The 27,500-nt window shown below is 39.9% G+C and overlaps 2 protein-coding genes across 3 annotated transcripts in view; one reads left to right on the plus strand and one right to left on the minus strand.

Moving 5' to 3' along the window:
• LOC138060405 (splicing factor U2AF 50 kDa subunit-like) overlaps positions 1-18,103 on the plus strand; it is a 26,570-nt gene extending 8,467 nt beyond the window's left edge. The window contains exons 5-14 of one of the 2 annotated variants that reach the window (XM_068906169.1): positions 2,613-2,758; positions 3,506-3,622; positions 6,787-6,843; positions 7,670-7,727; positions 10,654-10,757; positions 12,501-12,623; positions 13,163-13,252; positions 14,236-14,380; positions 16,086-16,189; positions 16,722-18,103. In XM_068906169.1, coding sequence (XP_068762270.1) covers positions 2,613-2,758; positions 3,506-3,622; positions 6,787-6,843; positions 7,670-7,727; positions 10,654-10,757; positions 12,501-12,623; positions 13,163-13,252; positions 14,236-14,380; positions 16,086-16,189; positions 16,722-16,856 — 1,079 coding nt within the window. In that variant the 3' untranslated portion in view covers positions 16,857-18,103. The remainder of the gene's footprint in view (positions 1-2,612; positions 2,759-3,505; positions 3,623-6,786; positions 6,844-7,669; positions 7,728-10,653; positions 10,758-12,500; positions 12,624-13,162; positions 13,253-14,235; positions 14,381-16,085; positions 16,190-16,721) is intronic. The other variant, XM_068906170.1, reaches the window with a different exon arrangement.
• Positions 18,104-20,859: 2,756 nt separating this feature from the next.
• LOC138060406 (uncharacterized) overlaps positions 20,860-27,500 on the minus strand; it is a 28,477-nt gene continuing 21,836 nt past the window's right edge. The window contains 8 exon segments of the mRNA XM_068906171.1: positions 20,860-21,513; positions 21,626-21,705; positions 22,339-22,365; positions 22,367-22,444; positions 22,446-22,488; positions 24,478-24,553; positions 24,908-25,031; positions 26,516-26,596. Of these exon segments, the coding sequence (XP_068762272.1) occupies positions 21,396-21,513; positions 21,626-21,705; positions 22,339-22,365; positions 22,367-22,444; positions 22,446-22,488; positions 24,478-24,553; positions 24,908-25,031; positions 26,516-26,596 (627 nt within the window). The 3' untranslated portion in view covers positions 20,860-21,395.

The raw sequence follows: 27,500 nt of genomic DNA on the forward strand, positions 1-27,500 counted from the left end.
TTGCAGTGGACGAAAAAGAAACTACACGACTGTAGGTGGAGTTTGTCAGCTCTTGTAACAATTACCATGATACGAGTATTTCAGTTTACTTGACAGGCCTTCTGATATTACGCGATGGTGCGATTTCGCACAATCGACCTCAAATCGCATCCGATCGCACAATTCACGAAAAATCGCATAATTCACAAAAGGACGCACAAAATTCTCAAAACGAAACATGAATCAACACGTTTCTTAGAAATTCCTGCATAAATACGCCATTTTTAAGATGATTTATCTTGGAAAAAGGCTAAAAAACCTTTGTCATCTTCGATTTTGTAAACATTCGAAGTTCAAGGCTTTATTTTTCATGTCGGGGACCTGGTACGAGTCTCCTTCTATTGGTGCAACACGAACATCCACTTATATACACACCACTGAAATGACACAGTTGCCTTCTCGTAGAGAAGAGATTTGTGAAAAATAAGTTGTAAGTTTTTCGGGAAAATGTAGTTTCTTTCGTTGAAAACTGATAAAAACTTACTCATGGATAAGTTTGTTGCGAAAACGCTCGCTTTTTCTTCGACGAAGAAGGAAGTTCCCACCTTCCGCCCAATCTGACAGCTCACGATCGAGCAAGAAAGTACGTCACAGGTACGCTCCACGTGGACGATGGACTGATGTTTTTCTCTTCGTGCAATATTAGGGCCTTTTATACGAGAGAAAATAAGCTGCGGCTTACTCTGGCCACGGGGTACAAAATACGCAAAATGAACCATTTATACGAATATATATTCCCAGGTCAATATATATATATATATTTTTTTTTTCTTTTTTTTTTTTTAATTTGCAACACAACAATATAACAATGTACATAAAGAATAAAATCAACTAACAACGAACAGCATACTATACGAGTCCCACGTACTAAAGTACATATATATATATATAAACATAACAACAATTAAGATGTGGGGGGGGGTGGGTGGGTTAGTATCAAACAGAAGAGCAGTTTTCAAGTTTCCATTGCCATTCAATTTTCCTCTGTAGTTCTACAAAGTTGGGCGTCTTAGAAAGTGATTTACAAGTGTATAAATAATATTTGGTGTAAAGAAGGAGAATATCTAGTCTGCGTTCTTGGGCGTTCGTCAGTTTGCATTTTTCCTCCTTTATATGGAATAGAATCTGTTCATTCGGGGGAGTAAGTTTTAAGTTGCTCAGATTATTGAACCATTTCACAATATCGTTGTAAAATGAGAACGTAGTAGAACAGTCCAAAAATGTATGAAGTATAGATTCTTGACGTGAGCATAGAGAGCATTGATCATCGACGGTAATTTTAAATCTTTTCAGTTCTCGCTTAGTAACAGTTATCCTATGCAGGAGCTTAAATAAGAATTGCCTTAGTTTATTATCTTAAGTTATTTTATATATCTTTTGAAAGTTAGCTTTCCAGGAAACAAATGAATCAGGGAAGAGTTGTTCCCAAGCTTTCACACCAGTAGGCACACCCAGGTCAATATAAGGCGCGGCTTGAAAAAGACGTGAACGTAGATTTTGTACCATTTATATGGGGTGAACATTGGAGTCTTCTGTAAGCCGCGGCCAGAGAAAGCCGCGGCTTATTTTCTCTCGTATAAATGGGGGTATGGCCCTATTGTGATTGACCATCTTCGGAAGTTCGTGGTTGACAAGCACCTTTATCATTCATTTGGCATGTTAGCTGTGTCCTTTCAACTTTTAACGTGGTGCACCAGTAGTGCAGAAGACCTCATTTTTTTAATTTATCCCAACTAATGTCGATCGAGATACGTAATTACTGTTCCTTTGTGTTCAAAATGTCTTTAGGGCAGCAAAAAAGTGTTTTTCTTAACCTGAAACCTTATAAAACAAGCTTAAAATTGCTGAGAAAAAAATCGCATAATTTACATTATTTATCGCATAATTGGCCTTTCTAATCGCACAATCTGCCCTGAAAAAATCGCATAATTTGCATTTTTTAATCGCACCCTATCAGAAGGCCTGACTTGAGGAAGTTTTTACTACCTTTTTATCTGAGTCATGTTGAAAACAAAAATCTTCATATTTGAAACTAACCTTTCTCTTAACTTTGAGGAAGGAAGGAGATTTGGTAGGCGAAAAGAACACCAAAGAGTTTCAAAAAATGGCTTGATAAATAACCCATCCTCTTGGAAAATGTTTTCCATGTCACCAAGCTATGTATACTGTCATAAAAGGTCGACTAGTACACGAGTAAATATGGTATCTACAAAATGTCTACAAAAGTCTGAAAACCTGAAACTCCCATGCTGCATACTAATTCAGCCATGTACACACGCATTGCATTCTTCATCTACATGTATTAAGTCTTTGGCATCATATATTGTACAGTGTACAGTGTATGTGGTTGTATAAAGTTGATAACGTGATTTTGCCTTACAATATTAAAGCTCATTATTCTGACTACTGGTTGGTTAGAGAATGTTGTTTCCAGTCTACATTGTCATTTATCTTTGTTTTGTCAAACAATGTACATGTCTGAGCTTTGACAACTTTAAAAAGAAACAAAAGATATTTACATGTAATTAACTGGATTTGAAATTGTGACCCACTTTGTTGCGAATCCCCTGCAGCTGCAGGACAGATCCCAGTGAACGCTGGTGGCCCAGTTCCAGGGGGGACAGTCAGTAGTTTACCACAAGGTAGTCAGATGACACGCCAGGCTCGCCGATTGTACGTTGGGAATATACCTTTTGGCATAACAGAGGTACAGTTACAAGTAGGTTTTCATTTGTTTCTATTTTTTTACTACTTATTAACTATTATTTTAGTTCAGTGAATTAATTGAATTTGTAAAGCTCTCATGGTTTTGATCATTCCCCCTAAAAGGTTGCTTTCATATCCAGCATCAGAGTATTGGTCCATGGGGTCTTGCTGTTGGTTTGTGTAATTTCATTTGTAGCTCTTTATCTTTGATGCATTGTGTATATACTGTACATATACGGTATGTTGATTAATAATTTGTGAAAGTACATGTACTTACTGGATGTGTGTGTGTTAATAATAATTATATTGATTGTTTGCAGTTGAAAATAATAATTAGACAGTAGCCTACATGAAAGGGGAAAAAACTATTGAAAAATGTAATTTTGTCTCACCACCTCCCAGTGTTTTCCCCTTTTCCATTCTGTTACATTTTCTTCCCCCACTTTAATATTAAACTCTCCTTTTCCTCCCTAAAGTTGACTACATATTTTGTGAGTCACTGACCCCTTCAATTTCCCGACAATACACTTTTCATGTACATGTAGGTTCTCAAAAACCATTACAACCAGTGCTTTGATAATAATATTTTAGAAGGGTGGGTTGGGTGGCGGAGATAGAGGTGCCTAAATGCATGTGGTTACGCTAAGTTTTCTGTCATACACTGTACATGATGTTCTGTATGTCTGTAAACATTTAATATTGCATAAAATTAATTTTGTTTTATTTACTGATGGGTGATGTTTGTGGTGATCATTTTCAGAGCTTGATGATTGAATTTTTCAATGCAAAAATGCAAGAAGCAAAATTGAACACAGCTCCTGGTAACCCAGTGATTGCTGCACAAATTAACTTGGAACAGAACTTTGCTTTCATTGAGGTGAGAATAGACCCTTCTCCAAAATGGCAGCAACGGATTTGAATGAGTTCAAATTGAACTGAATGATAAACTGATGCCAGAAATAGAAAGAGCACCTTTACTTTAGTAACCCTGCAGAGTTTTAGCATATTACGCATGATATCAGCTGAGAAAAATTAATGTAAGTTGAAAAAATATGAAAAATTTACCAACATTTGTATGACTGGGGTATGGCATTTTCATTTCCCAGCTGATATAGCACCCACAGTGTAAGGGTTACAAAAGTAAAGGCGTTCTATCAAGTGCTGGTATACGTTTTTAATTTTAACTTATTTGAATTTTTGACTGCCATTTTGGAGAAAGGTCTATAGACTGAAAAGATTATGTTTGAATTTTAACTCGGCAGCTGTTGACTTAAACACTAAGTTTTAAATTTTTTTTCATGTTTTCAATGGTTGTAGAATTGGTTCTACATGTGCATTTTTTCATGTGTTTGTTTACATGTACAGTACTGCTCAAAAGTAAGTTACCACCTCGCGTCGCGTTTCCTGGGCGATGCGAATGCGCAACGTGATGCGCGTAGCGCAAGGGTAAGCGAAGCATAAATTCCTGGCATATGTTAAGAACTAATGTGTTACACGAAATCAGTCAATTTCACGTATAAATTATCTCTTTGCAGCTTCGTGAGTAAGCAAAGACTATTTTTGATTTGTTTAATTATATGGGAATGGTCCAAATTGTGAATTGGACACAACATTTAAGCGACAATAAACATGCACCTGGTTTACAAGCGGAAATTTCGACGAAAAATAAAGTCTTCACATACGAACAAGCGATGATTTCGTTCAAACATCAACCATTTGGTGGAAAAACTTCGCAAACAATGTGTAGTTGTACCGGCGATCTTCCGTGTAAAGTCAATAAATGCATGGAATTGACTTCGAATTGATCCACGTAAGTTTCTTTATCACACCTTAAATTGATTGTCGATCATGTGTGGGTCTGATTTTCTTCATTAATTTTGTTTGGAAATTAGCAATTCTCTCACAGTCAATCTTAGATTATATCTGCTGTTGTGACTTAGAAGTTAGGAGTCCATGAAAAAAGACAACTCGCACAAGATATTAAATGAACATTTTTATTGATTTTGATACTTTCGTTTGTCCCCAATAAATTTTTCGGCGACAATCGATTACGAAAAAAGCAAAATCGATTGTCGCGTCGCTTGAACTTTTCGATCAACTTTCGATTATAATCGATCATTGGCTCACCACTAATTTCAGCTATTTTTAACCAATCATACTTGAGCATTCCCACGTTACCAAACGAACAACTGCACGGTCGCTACGAGGCTGATGCATGACGGCTGATCCTTCCACTGTTAAAATTTGCACCAAAAGGTCAATGCTTTTAATTGACCTTTTGGTGCAAATTTTAACAGTGGAAGGTGTTTGTGAATGGCCAATTTTAGAAGAAAACATGCCTATAATAAATTGCAGTATCTTCCTACATGAAAACATTATTTTTTTGTTTACAAAGCTTCGTTCGCCGATCGACAAACCATAATAATCCTTGGTTTGTTTTTCCTTTTGGAGACTCTCTGAAAATTTTATACACAAATTGTAACCCGATGGTCAAACAATCAAAGGCTTCAGATAATTTACAATTGTTTTCCTTATCGAGTGTTGCGAACTTAAGATTGTGGACGATAACAGCACTGTTGACTGTAGGTAATAATAATCATGTTGTTATTCTGCGCAATTAGTATTGGTTGTTAATGTTCATGTGCGAGCGTCAAGAAAAAGTCTTCCTTACATTTCACATGAAGTTTAGTTTTCAATGTTTACGGATATTTAATTGATAAATGTTTCAAAATGCACGCTCCAAAAGTTTTGCAGTTGGCAAGAAATTTTAGCAACGCACATGGTTGCTTTTGTTAGGAATTTTTCCACCAAATGGTCGATGTTTCAACAAAATCGTCGCTTATTTGAGGTGAGGCTAAATGGCGTGGATGGGTGGGTTGTGAGTCGTGGTTCGTGGGTTAGGTTTGTTTGAAGATAAAAAAAAGATATATATTAGCTCCCTCAGTGCTCGGTCCAAATTTGCAATTGCCCGCTCACGAATTATTTTCCCCAAACACCTTTTATGAAACGTTGAACAAAGGAAAACTGTCTCCCATTAACTATAAACATTTTTCCTTCCGGTCCGGCAAACAATTTCGGTAAACATTAACAAAAGTGTTCGAAAGTATATGCTTAACATTGGCGTGCGCTTTTGCCGAGAATGAATGCATTAATTAAAACAGAAAACTGTTAAGTGTTAAACTCGCTTGTTTGTTTCGGAACTCGCGCTAATGGAATAACGGAACTCACGTTACCCAACAACTTCGATATAATGATCTACTGCTTTTTGTCGGCATTTCAAGTACCCGGTAAAAGAAAAGAACAACTGATCAACTTTTGGGAAACACGAAAAAGCTGTGTCATGGCTGCAACTGAAGTTTTGAGTCATTTTCTAGAAAACATCTCATGGGATTTTTGTCTGCCACTGCACATACAGATTTCTTACCATTGTGCCCTACGCGACTCACGTGATGTGGTAACTTGCTTATTTATAAGGTTCTTTTACATTTGTTTAATCCATTAACTCCTCTGGTACCCTAGAGTGCCCCCAGTTGCCGAGTAATAATTATTGATCGTCTTTAGAGAAAATAAAAACAATGCTTATGCAAAATTATGGGAGGGACAAACAAAGAGTGTTGTGGTATTTTTGATATTGGCTAATTGCTTTTGCCCACTAAATATGCACATTTGTGATGTTCTCGTTGCCGTCGCCGTTGTTGTTGCTAAAGCTCCCTATTAACGCGTTCACTCCTAAAGCACCCTCACTTGATGAGTAAAATCGTCTGGTTTTAGATGTAGAGTAAAATCTACTTGTACAATGTACAAGTCTCACTCTCAAATAGGGAAGGGTTGAAGCTGTGGACATCGGTTTTTAAAGTTTGTTGCCATGGCTTGCAACTCACCTCAACTTTTGTATCACTGAATGCCAATGCTATGTTCTTTTACAATAACTATGACAGTGTGGAAAAGTCATACGGCAAACCTACAAGAAAAAAAGTGTTTTCTTGTTTAATTTAACGTACAATGTAGGTATATTTGCACTGATGTTTATGTTCTCCTTAGCTGCGATCTGTTGAAGAGACCACACAGGCAATGGCTTTTGATGGGATCATATTGGAGGTAAAAAAGTGATTCACAATACAGAAGTAAAAAAATAGTAATGAAACGTTAACACAAACACAGGTATGTCCCTAAGGGCGGGCTGCCAATGAAACTGGCTGCTTGAGAAAGGGGTTATAGCCAGCTTAATTTTGACGGTCGATCAAAGCGACTGAGAAGATTGCAAACTATTCAAAGTTTAATTTAAGTCATTCGATGTGTTAACAAAAACAATTGAATGTCTGTAAGTACACGGAATTATCACGAGAACTTATCGATACTGGAAATGAAACAAAAACATTTTGTTTAGTATTGGCGTGTCTTCTCTTTCCCTGTATTTGCCATCTTGAAGAATGCCGGGTGTTGCAAGACACTGGGAACAATGTCGTTACCAGGTCCCTCCGATGCCCAGAGTGCAAACTCACCGCCTCAATGAAACCTTCAACCAGATGAATTTATTCTTAGCTACATGTACATCCCTGCAGAACCAAGTCAAATGACATTACTGCAAAGCTGTGGGCAAAACTGTCGCAGCTTGTGATGCTTGCATTATATATGTGAGTGTACATATAGGTAACTCTAAAAACATTACGGATGTACATGTATGTATTTATCCATGTTTAAGTGGAAAAAACAAATTCGCAAAATTAATATTGTTTTCATTTTTTCCATTGTATCCCCCTATTATTTGTCATTGCTTTGTTGTGCTTAAACTCTTTTGCTCACTACATGTACTTGTGATAATATAATCACCAAAGACACACTTAAAAGTACAAGGCAGCATGGATGCTGAAATATGAAACTGTTCTGTAACCACAATAGCAAATAATGTTAATGTCACTCTCAGGGCCAGTCACTCAAGATACGAAGACCCAAGGATTACCAACCTATCCCTGGAATGTCTGGTACATTGTTATGTATTTTTGCTTGTTTGATTTTAATCTTGTATTTTGCGTGTACAACAGCAGCTTTAAATCGAGTTAATGGTGGCATTCTAAGGCCCGGATATTTTTGAATCTGCAACTTTTTCTTTCCGGATACGCCTTCCGTCCACATGTATCCAGCGAATAGGCCTTTTTCGATAATTATATTAAAATCCAGCTTGATAGTGAGGCAGTGAGGGCAAAGACAAAGGAAAGTGGATGATGTATGTAAATATTTTTCACATTCATTTCTATTGTTTTTGTCCTCACTGCCTCACTATCAAGCTGAATATTTGATATTTCGAAAATGGCCTATTTGCTTGTGTTCCCGAACTTTTTGAATATGCTCTCTACAGTGGATATTTTTGAACCGCTATGAATCTGGAACCGTGTGGATGCAAAGTCCAGTTTCAGTCCCCAGTTCCTTACTGTAAAGTCAATTCCCAAGATGGCACCAAGGAGTCCTGAGCACTAGAGTGAATCTGGGTACGTTTTGGATTTATGTGGATGGGCAAATTTGATTTGAATATGCTATGTATGTGCATTTTGTGCAAAAGCTCAAAAACTAACGATGAAAACAGCTCCAAACACCTGAGAAAAACTCGTGAAAACCTGGTTGACAAAAACCACGATGTTCCACAGGAGCCCACATTTGCGAGTTTGACCGTTGACAGCTTGACGGAAGACCGCCCAAGAGAAAGCAATAATGACTGCTATGAGTGATGACCGCTAAAACACTAAGGCTAAAAAGATGACCGCCCAAAAACGACGACCGCTGCCCTAGTAGTGGTTAACATAGTTGAATGAGCATTTAACTAAATTTAACCAGCTGCCTTGCTAAATGGGAGGTGGGTGCCTGGAGTATCCAGGGGCTTCCACTGTGGCCAGCCAGCCCATAGATTAAAAACGGCCCCCATGGCTGGCAAATCCGCGCAACCCAGCCATGAGCCAATCCGAGGGACTCTCCAAGCTGACCCCATGGGCAGGTCGGTAGAGAAGAATTGACTGAATTGCCGAAGACAGCCATTGACAGCTTAATGGTGTGCCATCTGAGAGGAGAAACAAAGAGACAGGATCGGAGCCACGGAGATGCAAATACTGTGTTATGGTACGAACAGGGCAGAGGTCAGGTTTACCAGTACCAATGTAGATGAGGCAACCATGGCGGAAGGGGTCCGTTTTGAAGCATTTTGATGTAAACCCTGAAGCTGCTTGGATTAAACAGGGAATCTGCTTGAATATCGCGGACTGTAAGGTGAAAGTCGTGGTTAAACAGAGAGTGGACGGTGAACTCCCCTGCACATAGAAAACCAAAGTAGTCAAGACAGCAAGTGGTCAAAGCATGGAATGGTTGTGATTAGAAAAATCCAAGGAACGACATTAACCCACAACAAGTCACTGGCGATGGGCTGGCGCTTTGGCTGATTTGAACCTTGGTGGTGCTTGATGCCTAGCAAAACGTGCTGGAGCTGGAGGCAATCTACCAAAGGGCCCGGGAGGGCCTCTACGATGTTCACTGAATGGATTGCAGACAGGTAAACCTTTAGAGAAGAGTATCTGCAAGATGAGAGCAAAAGCTTGAGGGTCTCTTTATTGGCTGGCAACACTGAGGCCGATGCAGAAAGATGATTGTCCAGAATGCAAAATTCTTGGAAGCGGGGTTGGGAGAAGAATATACTTTCTGAGTCGGAGTGAGGCCATTAGCCAAAAAGAAGTGGCATTTCTCATTCAGAGAAGGCCCAAATCCCTTAAGATCAGACGTGGGATTGGAGTCTGCTGGAGGTCTGCATGAGGGGCGAGCTGGCGGAAGCACTGAAATTGAAAACATGACAAGGAGTCAGCAGTGGGTTATTTTTCCAGGGCTCAAAATAACGGCTGGTCAACAGACAACGTCCGCTCAAAATGGGTGTTATCCTGTCAAATCCTTGGATAAACTGGACATTTTGTCTGGTCGTTTTAAGTTATGACGTAATGCATATTCGGGTCTTGTACAAGAAAAAACAGATTTGACCGGACAACTTGACCGGCTCCAGCCGGGAAATTATTTCAAGCCCTGTTTTCCCACTCACAGAAGAGGCAGTGAAAGAAAATGAGTGACTGGTTGCTGTGAGGCAGAGATAACAAACCAGGACCATGATGGTATGGGCTTCAGATGTGCCAGACCACAGCATATTCACCACTGAGCTGTTATCCCATAGGAAGTTCACCTTTCTGGAAGCCTACTGTGGACCCCAAGTGTAGGTTGCTAGTACAATCGGGAAGAGTTCTTTGTATTCAATTGAGAAGGGAGCCACGAGCCCGAGAACCAATGATGCTGGAACATGGCACCATACCCCAGTGCTCTAGAAGCATCAGATGAAACAATGACTGGTACGCTCGTGGTGGTTTACTTAGTTAAATGAGCATTTAACTGAACTGAACGCCTCCCTCAAATAAACGCCAGACCCAATCAGAAGAATGCGACGTTTATTCGAGGATTGTAAGGAAAAAAAAAACAATGGGAGATTTAATTTTATGAACGTTGATCACAAGCCAGACAATTATTACTAAAAGCGAGACATTGGAACTTAAAACATGTTTCTGTTTTAAACAAAATTTACAAATCATCTTCGGTAATTGTTGTCAGTGATTTTAAAAATATGACTTTGAAATAAAGGCGGCCCTTGAGTGAACGCTGCATCGGACACGCTCAAAGTTTAATATACGCAGTGGCATTTAATCAAGATAAGACGTTATTTTAAGACTGGATTTTTTGCTGGAATGGGCTCTGCAACATCTTCATCCCTCGTGAAGCCCTTCCATCTGCAATCAACTGCAATTTAGAACTGATTTTTTCGTCAAGTATAAACCTTCTTGAATTCTGTTTCCAAGGTCAGAGACTTCACGTCATTCTTACTTTGGTTTTCAGAGACGGCGACAATCCATGTCCCTGGTGTAGTTTCAACTGTTGTACCAGATTCCCCTCACAAAATCTTCATTGGAGGATTGCCAAACTATTTAAATGAAGATCAGGTAAGGAATATGGCACATGCTGGGTGTCGAACTGGGGGGCATTGCACTCCATATGGAGTTTCCTATGCGTCAGTGACAGTGTGATTGCACCTTTTCAATTTCTCAGAGAATGAGTTTTCTGAGAGACGAGAATAAAGTTTGTTTGGATGCAAAAAATGAACGTTAATTCATTTTGGGCTGATGTAGCACAACCAATTTCTCCTTTCTCTGTAAATGTTGGACTTAACACTGATTTTTGTTTGTTGCTGTCTTGAGTGTGTGCGAAAAAGGCAAAGTGAAAATTCACAAAATAATTTTGTTTCTTAGATGCAAAGTGATCTATGATGATTTGTGATTCAGGACATTTCTTAGCAGTTTTCGAAAATTTAAAGTTGGCAAGATGGCTTCTTAAAAGAAAAAACTTTCTTGGACAATTTTTTTTTCAGGGATTTTCGACATCAGACTAACAGCAAAATTCTACTTTTGTTTTTTCAGCCATTACTTTTCAGCCACTGTCTTTCTCTTTTTTAGATCCTCATACCACCTTCGGCTTAGCAAAGACGGCGATCTCGGCGCCTTTTCTATTTCAGCTTTTCTTTATAGGCAATCAACGTCTTACAAATCTCCCCGTTATAGAGTGATCACTTGTGTGGAACTTTTAGTTTGGAATAATAATGCTTCTTTTCTTGAGCACAAGTCAATTCTGAAAAATAGTTAATTTCTTTAAGATTTTATAGGTTAAAAGCCCACATGATTAGTCTTTAGTTTTCATATATTGTCTCAGAATAGACTAACTTAACTAAGAGTTCCTGCTGAGTGTCGTTTACTCTTGATGTGGTGAGAGAGACCAAAGGAACTCTTGCACTATGCACTACTTAATGGAAATTTTGTGAGCAAGAGCAGAGTTTTCTTTTGTCCTCTCACCAAAATTGTCAACAGTAAAGGAAACTCCTCTACCATGGAATGATTATTGGTGTTAAATAATTATTGTTAATAGTGATTCCAACAAGACTGACATTATTTGAATTTTATTTCCCCCTCATTTAATCCCTAGCTTAGGGGGGACTAATATGGTCTTCATATGTGGCCAAAGGCAAGTTCTTCTGCATTGCTTGTGGAAGGAGGGCTAGACAGACAGAGAGAGAGAGTGTGTGTATGCAATGCTAAGTTATGATTCATTGCCATTAATTGATCATGTTGTACTATCAGAATGATCATTGAAATAAATTTTGCAAAAAGGTGCTTTCAAAAAGACGTCAGGAAAAGAGGGCTTGAATGGGAATGGCACTTTGTGAGGGAGCACCGGTTGATCTGCCAGGCAATGCCGTACCATGCAGCCAACTATCTTCAAGTTCGATTTTTGAGTTGAAGTATTGATTATTAAGGTGTCATGGCCTGCAATTTCATGGTCCCAAGTTTGTGTCCTTTTAAAGCTTAGATTTTGTCTGAAAAATTGTTTTTGACTGCATTTGCCAATTCATGAACTGTTCACTTGAGTATGTAATAATGACCGGTCTGAATTTGCAAGTGAGGAAGAAACAAGCTATTGTGGCTACGAAACTGAGATTATGGGCTTGTTCTACAGTCATTATCGTTACTAGATGGGCTTCAACGCATGAAAATGAAAACAAACGCCTGTGCCAGTTAGCCTTGTTTTTGGTGGCTACGTGTGTGAAATTATCGTGTACGGTATGTTTCCGTTCAAATGTCAACATGAGCATTTTAGTGACTAAAGCTTGGCTGGTTCTGCTTTCTTCTCAACAGGTCAAAGAGCTGCTTGCATCATTTGGTGAACTCAAAGCCTTTAATTTAGTGAAGGACAGTGCCACTGGTCTATCAAAGGGATATGCCTTCTGTGAGTATGTGGATCTCACGATAACAGATGTGGTAAGTTTATTGTTAAACTTCCTGGGCAGGCTATTTTCGAAGTCCATTAAAAAAATTGCCCACAATTTTTTAAACAATCGGTAAGCTGCATGTATTCTAAGCGATCCACCCTGTTTTCGAGCGATCAGCTTAGGGACTCAGTAGACCAGTTTCGAATTCTCACAGCTGGACTGGATCTAGCATGAAACGGAGGCTAATGCGGGCAAATTAATTCGCATTTGAAAAGATTTGCCCGCATTAGCGTCCATTTCATGATAGATCTAGTCCAGCCGTGAGAATTCGAAAATCGTCTATTGAAAGGCACAATAAGGAAGGGGGTGAATGTGGTGGAAACAAAACGCACACGAAACGAATCTCTTACATTGGTTTCTTATTAGACCAGTGATGCTGGGAAGTGAATAAAATCCGTCATTTTCTTTTTATTGAAAAAGTGGGGGAGAAACTCATCGTATAGGTACAATCCCATAGCCTGTGGGTGCGGTTGAGGAGTGAAAATCGACATCACCAACCTATCAAAATCACTATCATTACTTCTTCAGGCAATCACTGGATTGAATGGCATGCAGCTTGGAGAAAAGAAGTTGATTGTTCAGAGAGCAAGTGTCGGAGCCAAGACAAATATGAATAACGTGAGTAGCAGGTTTTTCGATAGTTTCCTACAGAACCGAATTAATTTTAAGTATGACTACCGTACACTGTTGCTTAGAGCAGGTTTGTGCAATTATCGAGGATGGTCTGGGCTTTGAAATGCAATTCCCATCGTTTAGGAGAAGCAATAGACCAATAGGCCATTTTACAGTTGTTTGCTCTGCGACCTAGCCTATGAATGGCTGCGAGGCTGCCGGTGACCTTGCATTGATGCAGCCCCGACTGCTTTTATCATGCAAATTGTGTTGTTGTAATTCTAATTAGTCCGTATTAACATTACAAAAGCACGGAGGTTTGTATCAAAACAGGGTCACCGGCAGCCTCGCTTCCATTCGTAGGCCAGGTAACTTAGCTACAACTGTAAAATGGTCTATTCGGCTAACTCAATGTTTTACCCAATTCAAACCTCTCGGGATTAAGATTCTTTGTGTGATGAATTTGCATGACAATGAAGCATTCACATTTAAATGATATGGAAATACTTGGAACAAAACGTTTTATTCCCAAAAGATTTGAATTGGGTACAACATTGAGTTAGCCGAATTGGTCTATTCCTCTTGCACGCACGGAGTTACCTTGAAAGTCGCAGTTGGCCGAGCAGGATCCTCGTTTTGATGATGTCAGATTGTTTGACATATTTAATTGCTCATGTCGACGACAAGGTGAGATCCAAACGTAAACAAATAACCTGGAAATAAGTGACATCAGAATACCGAGGGTGACTTTAAAACTATACACCGTGGATGGAAATCATTCGAAAGCCGTTGGTATTGCGCAGATTCTAAGGAAGGTCTTGTGCAAAAAGCCCAAGATTTTGAAGTTCTTTAATTTCTCTTAACTCTATGTTATGAAAATCTTTAATCTAAGTGCTTCCCTCCCCGGCGACGAAGTACAGCCAATTCTTTGGCAACTTGTGATCATCGATCAAGATGAAAGTGCTAAAAAATGCTTTGCATCATTGCAGCCGGCAGCCATGAACATGATTCCAGCGCAGATGCAAATTCCTGGACTGGACATGTCAGCCAACCTTCACAGCGCCGCCACAGAAGTCCTTTGTCTCATGAATATGGTGGAAACAGATGAACTCATGGATGATGAAGAGTATGAAGGTAAATTCAGTGTTGATGGAGTTCATTTTGCGGACGTTTGTTACTCCTCTCTTCTTCCTTCTTGACCAATGATTGGCAGATTAAAAACCAACTGTGAGATTCACACTCGCGTGAAATTTCTCATGGGCTTCGCCCGCTTGGTTTCCAGGTCCGACGACAGCGCACGTTTGAAGTGTTGGTTGTGAATAGACCTTTTTGCAGATACGGCGGCCATTTGATTTCTACTGTTTTAGAAGACATTATGGGATGCTCAGGGGGCAAATTAATATGTATTTGCCCCCTGGGCATACCATAATAGCTATTCGAAACAATAGAAATCAAAATGGCCGCCGTATCGGTAAAAACGACTATTCTCCAATCATGGAGAGTCTTCTTATTAAGAACTGGTTTGGACATACACCGAAAGTGCAAGACAAGTACAAGCAACGTGGAGGGTGTAAACTGCAGGTTGCAGGTCATTGTTTCACCATAGCTGAAACCACCCAGATCTTTACTAATGCTAACAATTAGGCCTAAACACTATGCTTTTCAGTTTAAGCCCAAAGTTAGCATTTTTGTAAAGGTTTGGCTTGTTTGAGATATTGTAAAACGAGAATCTGTAACCTGCAGTTTACACCTTCCACAAGCAACATACACCTGTAGGAATCAAGAGGTCTTTGTGGTGCTACGTCGGTGGTAGAATAAAATGCGAAATTTTGTTTTTATCAAACGAAACTAGTTGATAATGGTCGAAGTGCCACGGTGAAAAGATTAAATGGCGAATAGGCCATTCCCGAGTTCGCGTCTGCCTCCTCTTCAAAGGGAATCTAAGTGCGAAGTTTATCCTTGTAAAAAGTAGTTTTTATTCATGTGTAAAATTGAACTAAGTACCATCACAAAAATTTCGCACTTAGACTCGCTTTGAAGAGGAGACAGGCATAAACTCGGAAATGGCCTATTCAATTCACTCTTACGAAGGGCTAACGCTCAAGAGTGAGCCAGTATTTTCACGGTGTCGGTTCGACATTTTCACTACGAATAGTGTGGGTTCTCTTACGTCCCAAAGGGTTCTGAACATTGAAGGGTTGTGAGACGGGGCCAGCGGTTTATCGTCGTTATCCGAAAAGACTAGAGAGTCTAACCATTTGCAGATGTCGTTACAAAGGCAGCACTTTCTGCTCGGTTAGTTAAAGACCCCTAGTGTTAGTCCGGCCGGAGTCGAACTCACGACCTCCCCGCAGCCCGGTGGTCATCAAACTGAGGCAGAGCCACCGGTGCGCGGTGCTAATGCTTGTGTCTCTAGAGAAAACCAACCTTGAAGGGCTTTTACATGATACTGATGTACAATTTCAGTCTGGTTGTTGGTCAACTCGGCTGTCTATCTCCTTCCTCTTCTTTTTTTTTTTTCATGGTATTGCTGTAAGTGTTCGCAGCTGTGGTGAGAATTTCGAACAGATGCAACTCTTTCCAGTATGAGTTATGAGATTTTGAATCGGTGTCTTGTCAGTGAACGATAAAGAGAACCAGTATGAACTCGTAAGGGTATCGTGTAAGGACACCCTTAATCCCCGAATGAAGCTCGTGCCGGTATGACATCTAACTTTAACCAATTTGGGGAGCAGGATTAGCGCATTTTTTTTGGATTTACTGTCTCCTCAGTGAGTAGAACACTTCGTTCGTTTATGCTGATAAGATTGAGACTTAAAGAGTGATTATTATTTTGTAGAAATATACGAAGATGTACGCACGGAATGTTCCAAGTATGGTAAAGTCGTGAGCTTAGAAATACCAAGGCCAGTTGAAGATTTCGAACCACCAGGTTGTGGAAAGGTATGGTAACCATTAACGTGTGCAGTGTACGTTTCTCTTGGTAATGTCGTAGGGCTACCGACAACAATGCTCTAAATACGATATAATCATCATTTGGAAGATGTATCAATGACCGTAACGTTCATATTTTAACATTGCTTTCCTGTCCTCAACAAAACAATGGATAAGCTCTACGACCCGCATGTCGACGAAAACGTGGCATTCAACAAAACAATGAATGCGCGAAAATTTGTTCAACGCAACAATATGTATCATCTCAAGATAATTACGATCGCAAAAAGTCCTGTTGTCGGAGGCGTTTCTTAAACTTTCTATTAACTAAGGAGCCATGCGTTGGAGCAAGCAAACCCAGTAGGTTACTTTCCAAGCAGACTCCCTTTGTTATTCCGACTAATCCCTCCCTGACCAGCTGAAATTTGCCTGTAGTGGTCCTGAAAGAAAACGCGACGAAGTTCTGTAAAATGGAAAACTCGTTGTTTCCTTCCTCGTTGCAATTGTAATCGTAGCGTGAATGGCCGATTTTCTTTTGCAGATATACATAGAGTTCAGTTCTCCCGACGACTCAAAGAATGCAGCCCAGTCCCTCGCTGGTCGCAAGTTCGCCAACCGCGTGGTGGTGACGTCATTCTATCAACCAGAGATGTACCACCGCAAAGAATTCCTTTAACGGATACTCCCGCTGTTATTTATTATCAGTTTATGTAAAAATAGAACTCCTTGCTTTAGATTACCTTCGTTTTTGCTCGCATTGAGTTTCGATGAAATTTGACTTAAGACTGGCCACACAATGAAATGTCACAGTTTCGTTGCAAAGTCCTCCCGGCAGATGGTGAAAAATCCAGGAAACGCTAAGAAACTGGTGCAATTTTAGGCGGCGCAAAATCGTTTGTTTTTTCAGTTCACTTTGATAACTTCCTTCTAATCTATTTTTAATGTAACTGTTGAAAAAACTCAAAAGGAATAGTTCATTCCGAGTTTGCCTGTCTCTCTTCAAAGCGAGTCTTAGTGCAAAATTAGTTTCACTTTACACATGAATGAAAACTAATTTTTATAAGAAAAACTGCGCCTTTAGACTTGCTTTGAAGAGGAGGCAGACATGAACTCGGAAATGGCCAATATACTATTTCCCTATCCCACAATGCAATACGTTATTGGGGGCGTTTTACATAAAAACAATACAAGTTAATTACCCTTGGGACTGTGCTATGCTTCAGTGAATTGGATGTTCATTGTTGCAATGCAAATAACCCCAAAATAATTGATCTGTATTATGGGATTTGCGAAAATATCGCATTTTGTTTTGCAAGCATTCTGCATCCACTCCATCATATTTCATAGCTACTTGCAAAAAAAGGGAGCGCCAGCAACATTGCGTGACAAATACTTAGAATGTTCCAACAATAATCATGTTTGTTTGTTTTGTTTTTTTTAAGTGACAATGCATTCCATAAGCCGTTCTTGGGCATATCTCTTCATTAAAAATTGTGCTTAAAACCATTCAGAGCTACAGGCATCGTTACAATTTGTAAATTTAGTTGTAATGGCGGGGGCCAGTGAAATCATGATATATTCAGTCGAGGACTGTTAACTTCTTCTTTTGTAGTATCGTTAGGTTCTGTGTGTTACAGTGGTTCATATGGGATAGAAATCCAGCACTTCACATTACCCTGTATTCAGTTTATTTTGAGATTAGTATTGTTACTTATTTTGTAGTTGACATGTGTTGTATTGGAAGGCGTTGTTCCTCTCTGAATATTGATAGGTAGACATTGGTTGCAAAACAATGATTATTTGGGAGTGTCCAGTGGGCATTTTATTCCTTCTCCGTAGCTCAGTGTCGCACTTCGCGCCATATCAGCTGTAAATGGAAATCTAACACATTTAGCATATTAAAATTTTAGACACTAAAAACAATCATTGGTGGTGTCATTTATCAGTTGAGTATCGAACGCGCCATGGTGAATCGTTGGTAGGCAATGCAGATTGTCCCCAGTTTATCGTATTCACGAGAGGGCGTTATTTTGGGCGAGTTTTCTTTGCAGCGCGCTTATCCGTCCTGCATGCTTTTGTATGAAGCCGATTGCACCTGACGAAAGTTTGTTTTGCCTTTGTGCAAGACAAAAATTGGCATGTTTTTCGTTTCCAAGTCTCCATGTTCAGACGCTGGAAACCAATGGTTTCCTGTCTGATTGTCTCGGGTAAAGTGTCGAGTAGTTTCTGAGGGAATCTAAGCACTCGACCGACGGCAACCAGAAGTGAACATTTCGCATTCTAGCACAGTATTGTCTCTCAGATTTTAAAACTCATCTCCAATGGAGATGACATTCCGTCAGCGCATGCGTAAATCTTCTGGCTCTCCGATAACTAGCCTACCGAAAAAACTAACATGCTTGTCTTAACCAGCAATGGCCCTTTTCACGATTAGTTTTCTCATTTGCATTACAATGTAATCTAACGTGGATGAGAGGCAATTTCGGGTTAAAACTACAAAATAGCCCGAAATTGCGTCACACACATGCTAGATTAAGTTGTAATGCAAATAAGAAAAACTAACCGTGAAAAGGGCTATTGGCATTTCAGTTCTCGATTCTACAGGCATAAACGTAACGTAAGAACCGTGCGTGCGTGTCTGGTCTTCTCGAGACAGAGGTGAGAGATAGTTTCATGCAGACTGGGACGCCTAAAATGCTCTGTTGTAAACATGGCAATTCACAAGTGAAGTTGTTTCTCTGGCCTTTCTGTGTACGAATTCCAGGACCTACCGATACAATTTGGGCAAGTTTTGAAAGCTAAAAACTTCAATCGATGCAGTATTTGGTGGTAGGACTGGGTGGTCCGTTACTTATGAAAAAAATATATAATGAGAATCGGGAGTGTTCCCTTGTCATGGAATGTAAGAATTACCCAGAATTCTTTTTGGGCATGAGCGAGGCAACTTAAGAAGCACGAGACTGGCCCTCATCGAATGGCTGAAGCGCGGCCAGAGGAAAACACTTCCTGTCATATACTTAGGAGTAGGCCTGGTGTGTGCTGTTAACCTAGACTTTTGATTTCTTTACAAGTTTTTATGATACAAAATTCGCGAGAAAGTTGTGCTTTCATTTCGCTGTAATCCTCGTGTCAAAGAAACGGTATAATGTAAATAAGAGAATAACAAGATTTATATTTGCAGATTACGTGTCCTCTTATTACTAAAGTCAAACTCTACATCTCTCTGCAATAACCGCATTCCAAATTTCCTCATATTACTTTATAAAAATATGTTTGTTTGTATTTTTTGGACATAAAAAGGGTTTTCCTGCTTATATGAAAAATATGTTTTCTCTCCCGGCCCGTCCTCTTCTTATACATGATCTTCGCGGAAATTACATCTGTCCCTCAATAAACCTAGAACAACCAGTTATGGTCTTAGTTTTCTTTTCTTAGGTATCAGCTAAGTTGCGGAATGCGCTACCTGATTTTATCCGTACCTATGAGTTTACTGGTTTTAAAAGAGAATCCAAGGCCGCATTTTGTACAGTGGCTTTTCTTTTTAGTGAATATATCTTTAAATATCATGCATTTAGTATGTATCTGTCTATGCTATGTATTTTAGCTGCAAATGTTATGTCTCGAAGACATTAGCTCCTGTAGTTATTCTGAAATTCGAGATGAAATAAAGTTAATGTACGTATGTATGTTACATTTCGCAGGGCGCGTGCGCACACTTTGTAATCTGCGACTACAGTGCTTACCACATGAGAGAGAAAACGACTTTTCCCTTGAATATTTAAGTTAGCGAATTCTAATGCTATATTGACAAGGGCGGTTTGGAGCTGTGAGTAGGCGTGGGATTTGTCACATGGTTTAGGGGCCGACAAATCTCTCGCTCAATGCCGTACCGGGAGGCAAGGTCGGTAGCAGAAAGCAGCGAAGGGCCAGCTGCGTCCAAAAGCGATCGCACTGGCCGAAAAGGAAAGGTTGTGGTGGTAATACAAGTTCAAAGGGAAAACAGCGCACTTCCGGTTGCCGTCTGCGGCTTAAAACACGTGGCCTGCTTAAACGTCCTGATTCTTTAGTGGGCAGCGCTACGGCACAGTAGCTTTTTGCTAAGCTTAGTGGTTTCTTTTCTTGGACCTACAAGTCATAGTCGTTAATTTTTGTTAACCCCAGCCTTGAGCCAGTATTCAATTTTTCTTCCCGAAAAATAGGCTTTATTGCAGCCGGCTTGCAACGACTAAATTGAGTTGATAACAACTGCGTCTGTCATCAACACTTGTCAAGAAAACAACCACATAGTTAGGTAATGGTGGCGAGCTGCAAGCGATCATTGCATGAGAAACTTGAGGAAAGGGGAGTTTTTGCATAGTGTTAATTGTTTGACTTCGCCATGGATCGTAAAAAAGAGTGGTCTCTACGATTCATGACTTTGCCAACGTGTTAAAGCTTCAGGCTCCTCTTATGGAAGGAGCAAACCGACAGAGAAAAGGGAATGATTACCTCTGAATTTTATTGAAACGGTGAAGAAGGAATGAAGTTCTGTTGTGTTTATTAGGATCAGGCTCCATTGTTTCCATTATCCTTATTTTGGTGCCCATAATTTTTTGAAGCAGTCAACGAGAGACGTGATAGCTGCGTTCAGACCCCATTTTTGCCATGAAAAAGTAGTTTGAAATAGACTACTCAAAAAAGATGATCAAGCCCATTTTTTATTTTTAGAAATTTTCAAAAGAATGTTGAATATTATAGAATTTCATTGCTGTAGGTAAAAGCAAGCACGCTAAAAGTTCATCCCCTCGTTAATGGTCTGAACCCAGGAGTCATATCAGTCAGTGAAGTACGATCGTCCGGGTGATTAATCCCGAGAAGGACTGTTTTAGGTGACAATGACGTTACCACAACCTGAGCGGAGGTCAACTTCCGAATCAAGCCTTGACTCTGAAGAGTGGGAGAAGTGAGAGTCTGCGGTCTTTGCTGGGCCTCCGCGTTTACTCTATTTATATGCCACGAGACATCGTAAAAACACCGTTACAAGTATTTTCTTCCGTACTGTCACGTCTAGCCAAATAGTTCATCACTTGACGTCCCTCTCTACGTTACTTGTGCGCCTGTCTCCAATAACATTTTTTTAATATACATGGTGGTATAAGAAATCCAATATTGAACCCAATCAGTACTTGGCTTTCCTTTCCACCAAATCAGTGTGACACTTGTGTGACTGCCTACGTCACGCAATCCCGTAACTTTTCAAAAGTGCGTTCGAAGATGGAGGTCTCCCACGGAAGTCCTGAAAAACGTCAAGTGGATGACGCGCCCCGCCGCTGGCCAACACGGTATCGCGAAACCTGCAAAAAGGGATATCAAGGCTCGTGTATAATCTTCTCAGTCAAAGCGCAGCTGAATGATTAACAGATAACCGGCCGTTGGTATATTAAAGCCTTGAAAGGAATTACAAACCTTCTTCCCACTTTACGTAAAGCGCTCCTGTTATCAAGTCCAACTTCCTCAAAGGCACTGAATGCATCAGCTGACATGAGCTGAAAAAAGAGATGGAAAATGCTATAATGAAGCGATGTAACGGCCAATAAACGTGTCACGAATTATTCTACTATCGACTACCGAACTGTCCAGTCAAAGTGTGGGTCTCCAAGGAAACAAAGTTTTGCGAGGGTGGCGAGTGGAGCATAAGACCAATGGCGCAATAGACCCCATTCATAGATAGATAGATAGATATACCTTTATTTAAACACGATAATGTTTAAAGCTGTAAGCTTATGGGGTCGTGTGTTTACAAATAAGATAAGATCCCTTAAATTACATACTATTATACGCCTAAACTAAAAATCCCTATGTTGTAAGAGAGCTAAAACTAAATGGCAATTACGATTGTATATGTAAGATACATGTCGATTAAAAGTATACATAATCATGGTCACTAAAATCTGTAGTAGAAATTGACGTAGCATAAACCAAGCACTTTTTGTGCAACCTCGCAATGGTTCCACTGCTTGGTTTATCAAACAAAAGATCTTTGAGTCGGAACAATAGGGCAACCTAAACGCGTTTATAATTTCTTTATGACAGCGGCGCCAGGTGAATTGAAGCATTTCCAACCAAATTTGATTGAAACATCACTTAAAGATAACCAGAGCTTTGCACTCAAAACTTACTTCAGCCCACTTGTATGAATAATAACCCGGCAGCATATCCAGCAGAAAAGATGTGCAAGAACGAGCAAGGAAACCTGTCCTCTTTTAGAGGTTTAAGAACTGTGTATCACTTGAGATTCTGTCTTCTGAACAACGCGCCAAGGTTCGGAGCTGTCGATAAAATATAATAGGGCAATTAAGGACGGTGCCTACTATTATTATTGCGCATACGTTCTGCGCATTTCGAGATACTCGAGTTTCCTATCGGTGATGCTCACTAATACAGGCAGTATATTTTGCCCGGTTTAAACCTATCCGGAGAAAGTAGATCTTAGTAAGTACTCTTGGTATCCAAAAAGAAAACTGGGGGTAACCATGCATTTTTGAGAGATAATTTAGCTTCGATTTGAGAAAGAACGCCATACAACGCTTTGTATTTTAAAGCATTTTACAAATACTATACAATACAATACAATACATACTTAATTGACCGCTCCCCATAGGGGCTTTTCAGGGCCAATGAAACACAACGAAAGGACAGAACAGAACAACAACAAAAGTGGTCAGAGCGGGTCTTGAACCCGGGATCTCCGGATCTCAAGGGCAAGCGCCCTAACACTGGTGGCCACACTGCCTCCGCATACTATTCATGAATTATCTTGGAAAAAATGCGTGGTTTCCCCACAATTTTCTTTTTGGATTTCAATGTGACACTTGTCAAGATCTATATTTCCTGCATAATCATAAACCGGGGGCAAAATATACTTTGAATTAGTAGGCACCGTCCTTAAGCTCCCCTTATTTGTTCACTACTTGAGCCTGGCCATCACAAGCGAAGCAAGGATAAGCATAACATTACTAGTAGCGCCTTTTGTGAGAAAAAAAAAGATACTAATTTACGATAAGTTAAATGGGGCTACGTCATAGGTGAAATTTAGGAATTCAGGGAACGGGAAATGGCAACCAAATCCAGCACTGAAGAAAATAGCCTGCGTAGCAAGCGTTTCCGTGGGGTTTTCGTGCAATTTTCGCGGGGCCAAAACATCGAAATTTGCACGGAAACCCCACGGAAACGCTTGCTACGCAGGCTATGAAGAAAGGTTTGAATAAAACAGCAAATACAAAACTGACAGAGATAGTCAAGATTGAAGAAAGGTCAAAAATGGATTGCAATTGGGGTTTTTGAAAACCGTTCAGCCTAACATTCTTTCAAAGTTTCTCTCTCTTGTGTGTAACCTAAACCATGTATGCTCGAAAGACAGACTTGTTTTTGTCATAAAGCTTTGAATTGTGTTGTTTAAAAGTAATTTCTAGGTTAACGTTAAGTTGCACAGCGAATGGGAGTGAGTAATTGGTACAGGTTTTGGGTTAGGTATGTTGTGTTAGTGCTCATGCTCGCGAGGCCAGTTAGCACAAGGCTTAGCTGCAACAACCTCGTTCCCAGGGTCTCCTGAAAACGAGGTTGAAGTTGCAATCTCCTTTGAAGTAACCCGTGAATTAGCAAACCATGTTTTCAACAAGAAGTAAGATTTTAAGTTGTTCTTTTTCTTGCTCTTTTACTATAAGAATACTCAACGAACTTGAGGAAACGCGCTCTACTTAGAGCGTTGATTTGAATACACCAAATCGGCTAACTCAATTTTGTACCCAATTCAAATCTCCCGGGGTTAAGATTCTTTGTGTATTGTATTTGCATCACCATGTATTTACATTTAAATATTATGGAAATTCCTGGAACAAAGCGTTTTATTCTTAAAGGGTTGAATTGAGTGCAACATTGAGTAAGCTGATATGGTCTATAGTCAATGAACTTTCCAAAAACAAATTATCAAAGGAAAGTACTACTGCTTGAAAGAACTCGCTTCTATAATCGAACATTGAGATTTACACCTCGAATTGCACTCTAGTCAGGGAGTTGGATTTGAATGCAGTTGCACAGATCTTGCTCTGAACCCAGGATTACTGTTAAGTATGTGATTAAACAAAGTGATTAAAAGTGCGCAATACTCCACGGTTAAAATCGATGCATAGACACCTAGGACAAGACAATCAAATGCACACAGAACAAAATTCTCGAACATTGGGTAAACCGCACACCCCCTTCTCCCCAACCTCCCCACCCCTTCCTAATTCTGCGGACTTGTAATCCACATTTCTTACCTTGTATGTACTACCATATCAAGTGCAGCGAAGTACAACTGGCGTAACATCTGTGAACCACCCATAAACCTTCGAGCTCGTGAAGAAAAAAAGAAAACCTGTCATCCTCAAGCAAAACAGACTGTCAAATCATCGATGTCCCCTCCTGTGACATTCAAAGGACAGTACACCCAACGTTCAGGCTCTGTAAGGTTTCTGCTTTGCACGGGCCCATTTCGTGACGTTTTGCTTGCTCATATCTTTAATTTTAGCCTTCATTTCTTTTCTCCGATTTAGTTTCTTTAGTCCTCGATTTTCTGCCCATAAAAATCACGCAAAACAGACGCAAAATACAATGTATCGATACTGTAACGGGACGGTAGAGGTAAACTGCTTCCATTATGGTAGTTTTAAACATAACAAATTCTGATATTTATCCGTCCTTTCTTACCTTTGTAAATTTGTTGGAAGAGTTCATCCGGCAGACTTTCCCCTGTTTGATAATGACCGCTGATCATCTCAATCGTGGTTTTATCATACAGCCAGTTTTCCATGAATTGAGATGGTAATTCTACCTGAAGCGATACGGAGCAACATACTTGTGCGAAATTTTAGAACCTTTCCAAATTTCCGGGCTCGCTCGGTGTACCTGCTTTATACAACCAAGGCCCTTTTTTCAAATGTCCCGCTGTTTTTACAGCCTCTTATTTCATGCACATGGACCCGTGTTACAGTCTTTTCTAGAAATAACTACTGTATTGGATGTTACAGGACTCCATTCGTTGTTGAAAAAGATTAGGAGTGTTATTGCCTAGTCTTGCTCTGGACAGGGACATCCGTTGTTTCCTCAAATGGTATCTTCACTTTAAAAAACACATTGACCTCTCACTAACCGAGAGGGAGAGCCGTACTGGGAAATATTGCCCCGAGGTCGTGGCAGTACGGACCGTGCGCAGCGAGGTCCGTACAAAAACGACCGAGAGCCAATGTTCACTCTCATGCACTACGGTCCCAAGCAAGTGAGGTTAGTAAGTTATTTGTTATTTGGCATCGTTTCTTTGAGCGATCGGACACTTCTCCGCTTGGTGAATGTCTGTAATCTTCGTCTTCCATCAGCGAACCTTGAACGGTAACCTTTTACATGTAAAACTAAATTCCGCTTGCTAAAACTGTACTGTTGTGATGAAAAAAATTAAATTCCGCTTTTTGAAAACTTTTGTGTTTCGCTCAACTTGAATTCCTGGGAAAGAGAAAAAATGCGGAAACGGGTCGTTTCCATGGTAATGGTCCGCACTGTAAAATCCCGACCAAAAAACAGCCAATCAGAGTGCTCTGTTACGCCTGAGAATTGCTTGCCATATAATAAAACTTCAAACCACAGAAAATACTGTTTACAAGCAAATGTGTTTACATTTTTTCAAAGAAAGAATTCGTATCCGAAATAAATGAATCCAAAATTCCTTATTTTTAGTTTTCTAATTTGCCAGGCGTCGCCATCTTGAATAATTGTGACGTGTTGCAGTTGTTATACAAAAGCTCTTGGTGACAGAGAAACAGTGCAAACCGTGACGTGTCATAATTATTTAAGATGGCGGTACACTAGAAATTTGAAAGTGGAAATAGCGATTCTTAAGTTAATTTTTTTCTGATGCAAACACATTTTTGAAAGAAAATTTAACAAAGTTGATTGCAAACGCGATTTCCTCAGGTTTAAAGCTATTCTTTTCCAGGAATGGAGGTTCCCTGAGACAGATTTGATAATGACAAAATCCCTTACAGTATAGTAACTGAAGAAATGTTTCTTTTTATCGATTGTGCTTCGAGGATGCTCGGAAAAATCCGAGTGCTCCCGAAAAGTCGTGTCGAGTCCCGAATTGTCCCGAAATAGTCCCGAAAAACCCTACCCTAAATAGTATGGGCAGTGGATTGTATCTCACTTCACTTTACTCCACTCCATATAGTCAGTCTATGAAATGTCCCGCGTTTTATCAGCAGAAAACTTCGTTTATGTACAAAGTTCGGTATTTGCAAAGAAAAATATCTTAATTTACTAACTTACTGCGTCCCATTCAACATTATTAATTCCCGCAGCAAATGAGTAAGGAACAGTCGTTAGCATGTGTTGAAGACCATGACCAAACTAAAGAGAGACAATAAAATGTTGAGCTCTAAATAAACTTTGAACTTTGAACGTTTGACTTTTGACCTATGTTGCCGAATGAACCGTGCTGGATATCGACAATTCGCTTCGAACTTAGGAATTTCATTATGTAGCTGTCAATCAAATGGCAAAATTGTTGATATTTTCGTTTGCAGAGGGTATATCGAAGACAACAAAGGTGGAGATAACACTCGGTCAGCGCGTGCTGACGATGAGAGTATTTATATGGAGTTTTGTGTAACTACCAATCCAGCATTTACAACAGTGAAATACAAAACAAACTGGTAGATATTGACGTTCGTTTGCCCGAAAATGTCCGGTCACGTGAATCGATCAGCCGCAGCTTTATAACGCAAGATCTTGGTTTATTTGAATCTTTCAAGAAATTTAGCGATATTCCACAGGAATCACCGACTCTTGAAAATGAAAATAGACTTATCCAGTATTTAGCAGCTTGCGCAGACAATGTATTTTTGTGATGAGTGTTCTATGGAAAGGACTACTGTGGGGTAACCGCAACAAACTTCGCCACATTCCCACGAAGTTTGGCGCGAAATTCCTAAGTTTGATTGACAGCTACGCAATAAAATTCCCAAGTTGGAAGCGAACTTTGAGAATTTACAACGAACTTCGCAGACCACCAGTCAAAAGTTTTGTGAAATCCACTGTAATATTAGCTGTGGTTACACTAGCCCTTTTAACCCATTAGTAAATAGCGTTTGCTCGCGGGTAAGGACGTTTTTGTGTGTAACCGCTTTCCCTAGACCGAAACTGCCCCATGGTTATTTTCATGGATACATAAAAAAGAACAAAATAACTTGCCATGACAGTTTCTGAACTGAAAAGTACGGTTTATCTGCTCCCTGAGGTGGCTTGGCCAATC

Source organism: Montipora capricornis, chromosome 8 (genome assembly GCF_036669925.1).
Source record: "Montipora capricornis isolate CH-2021 chromosome 8, ASM3666992v2, whole genome shotgun sequence".
Lineage (NCBI taxonomy): Eukaryota > Metazoa > Cnidaria > Anthozoa > Scleractinia > Acroporidae > Montipora > Montipora capricornis.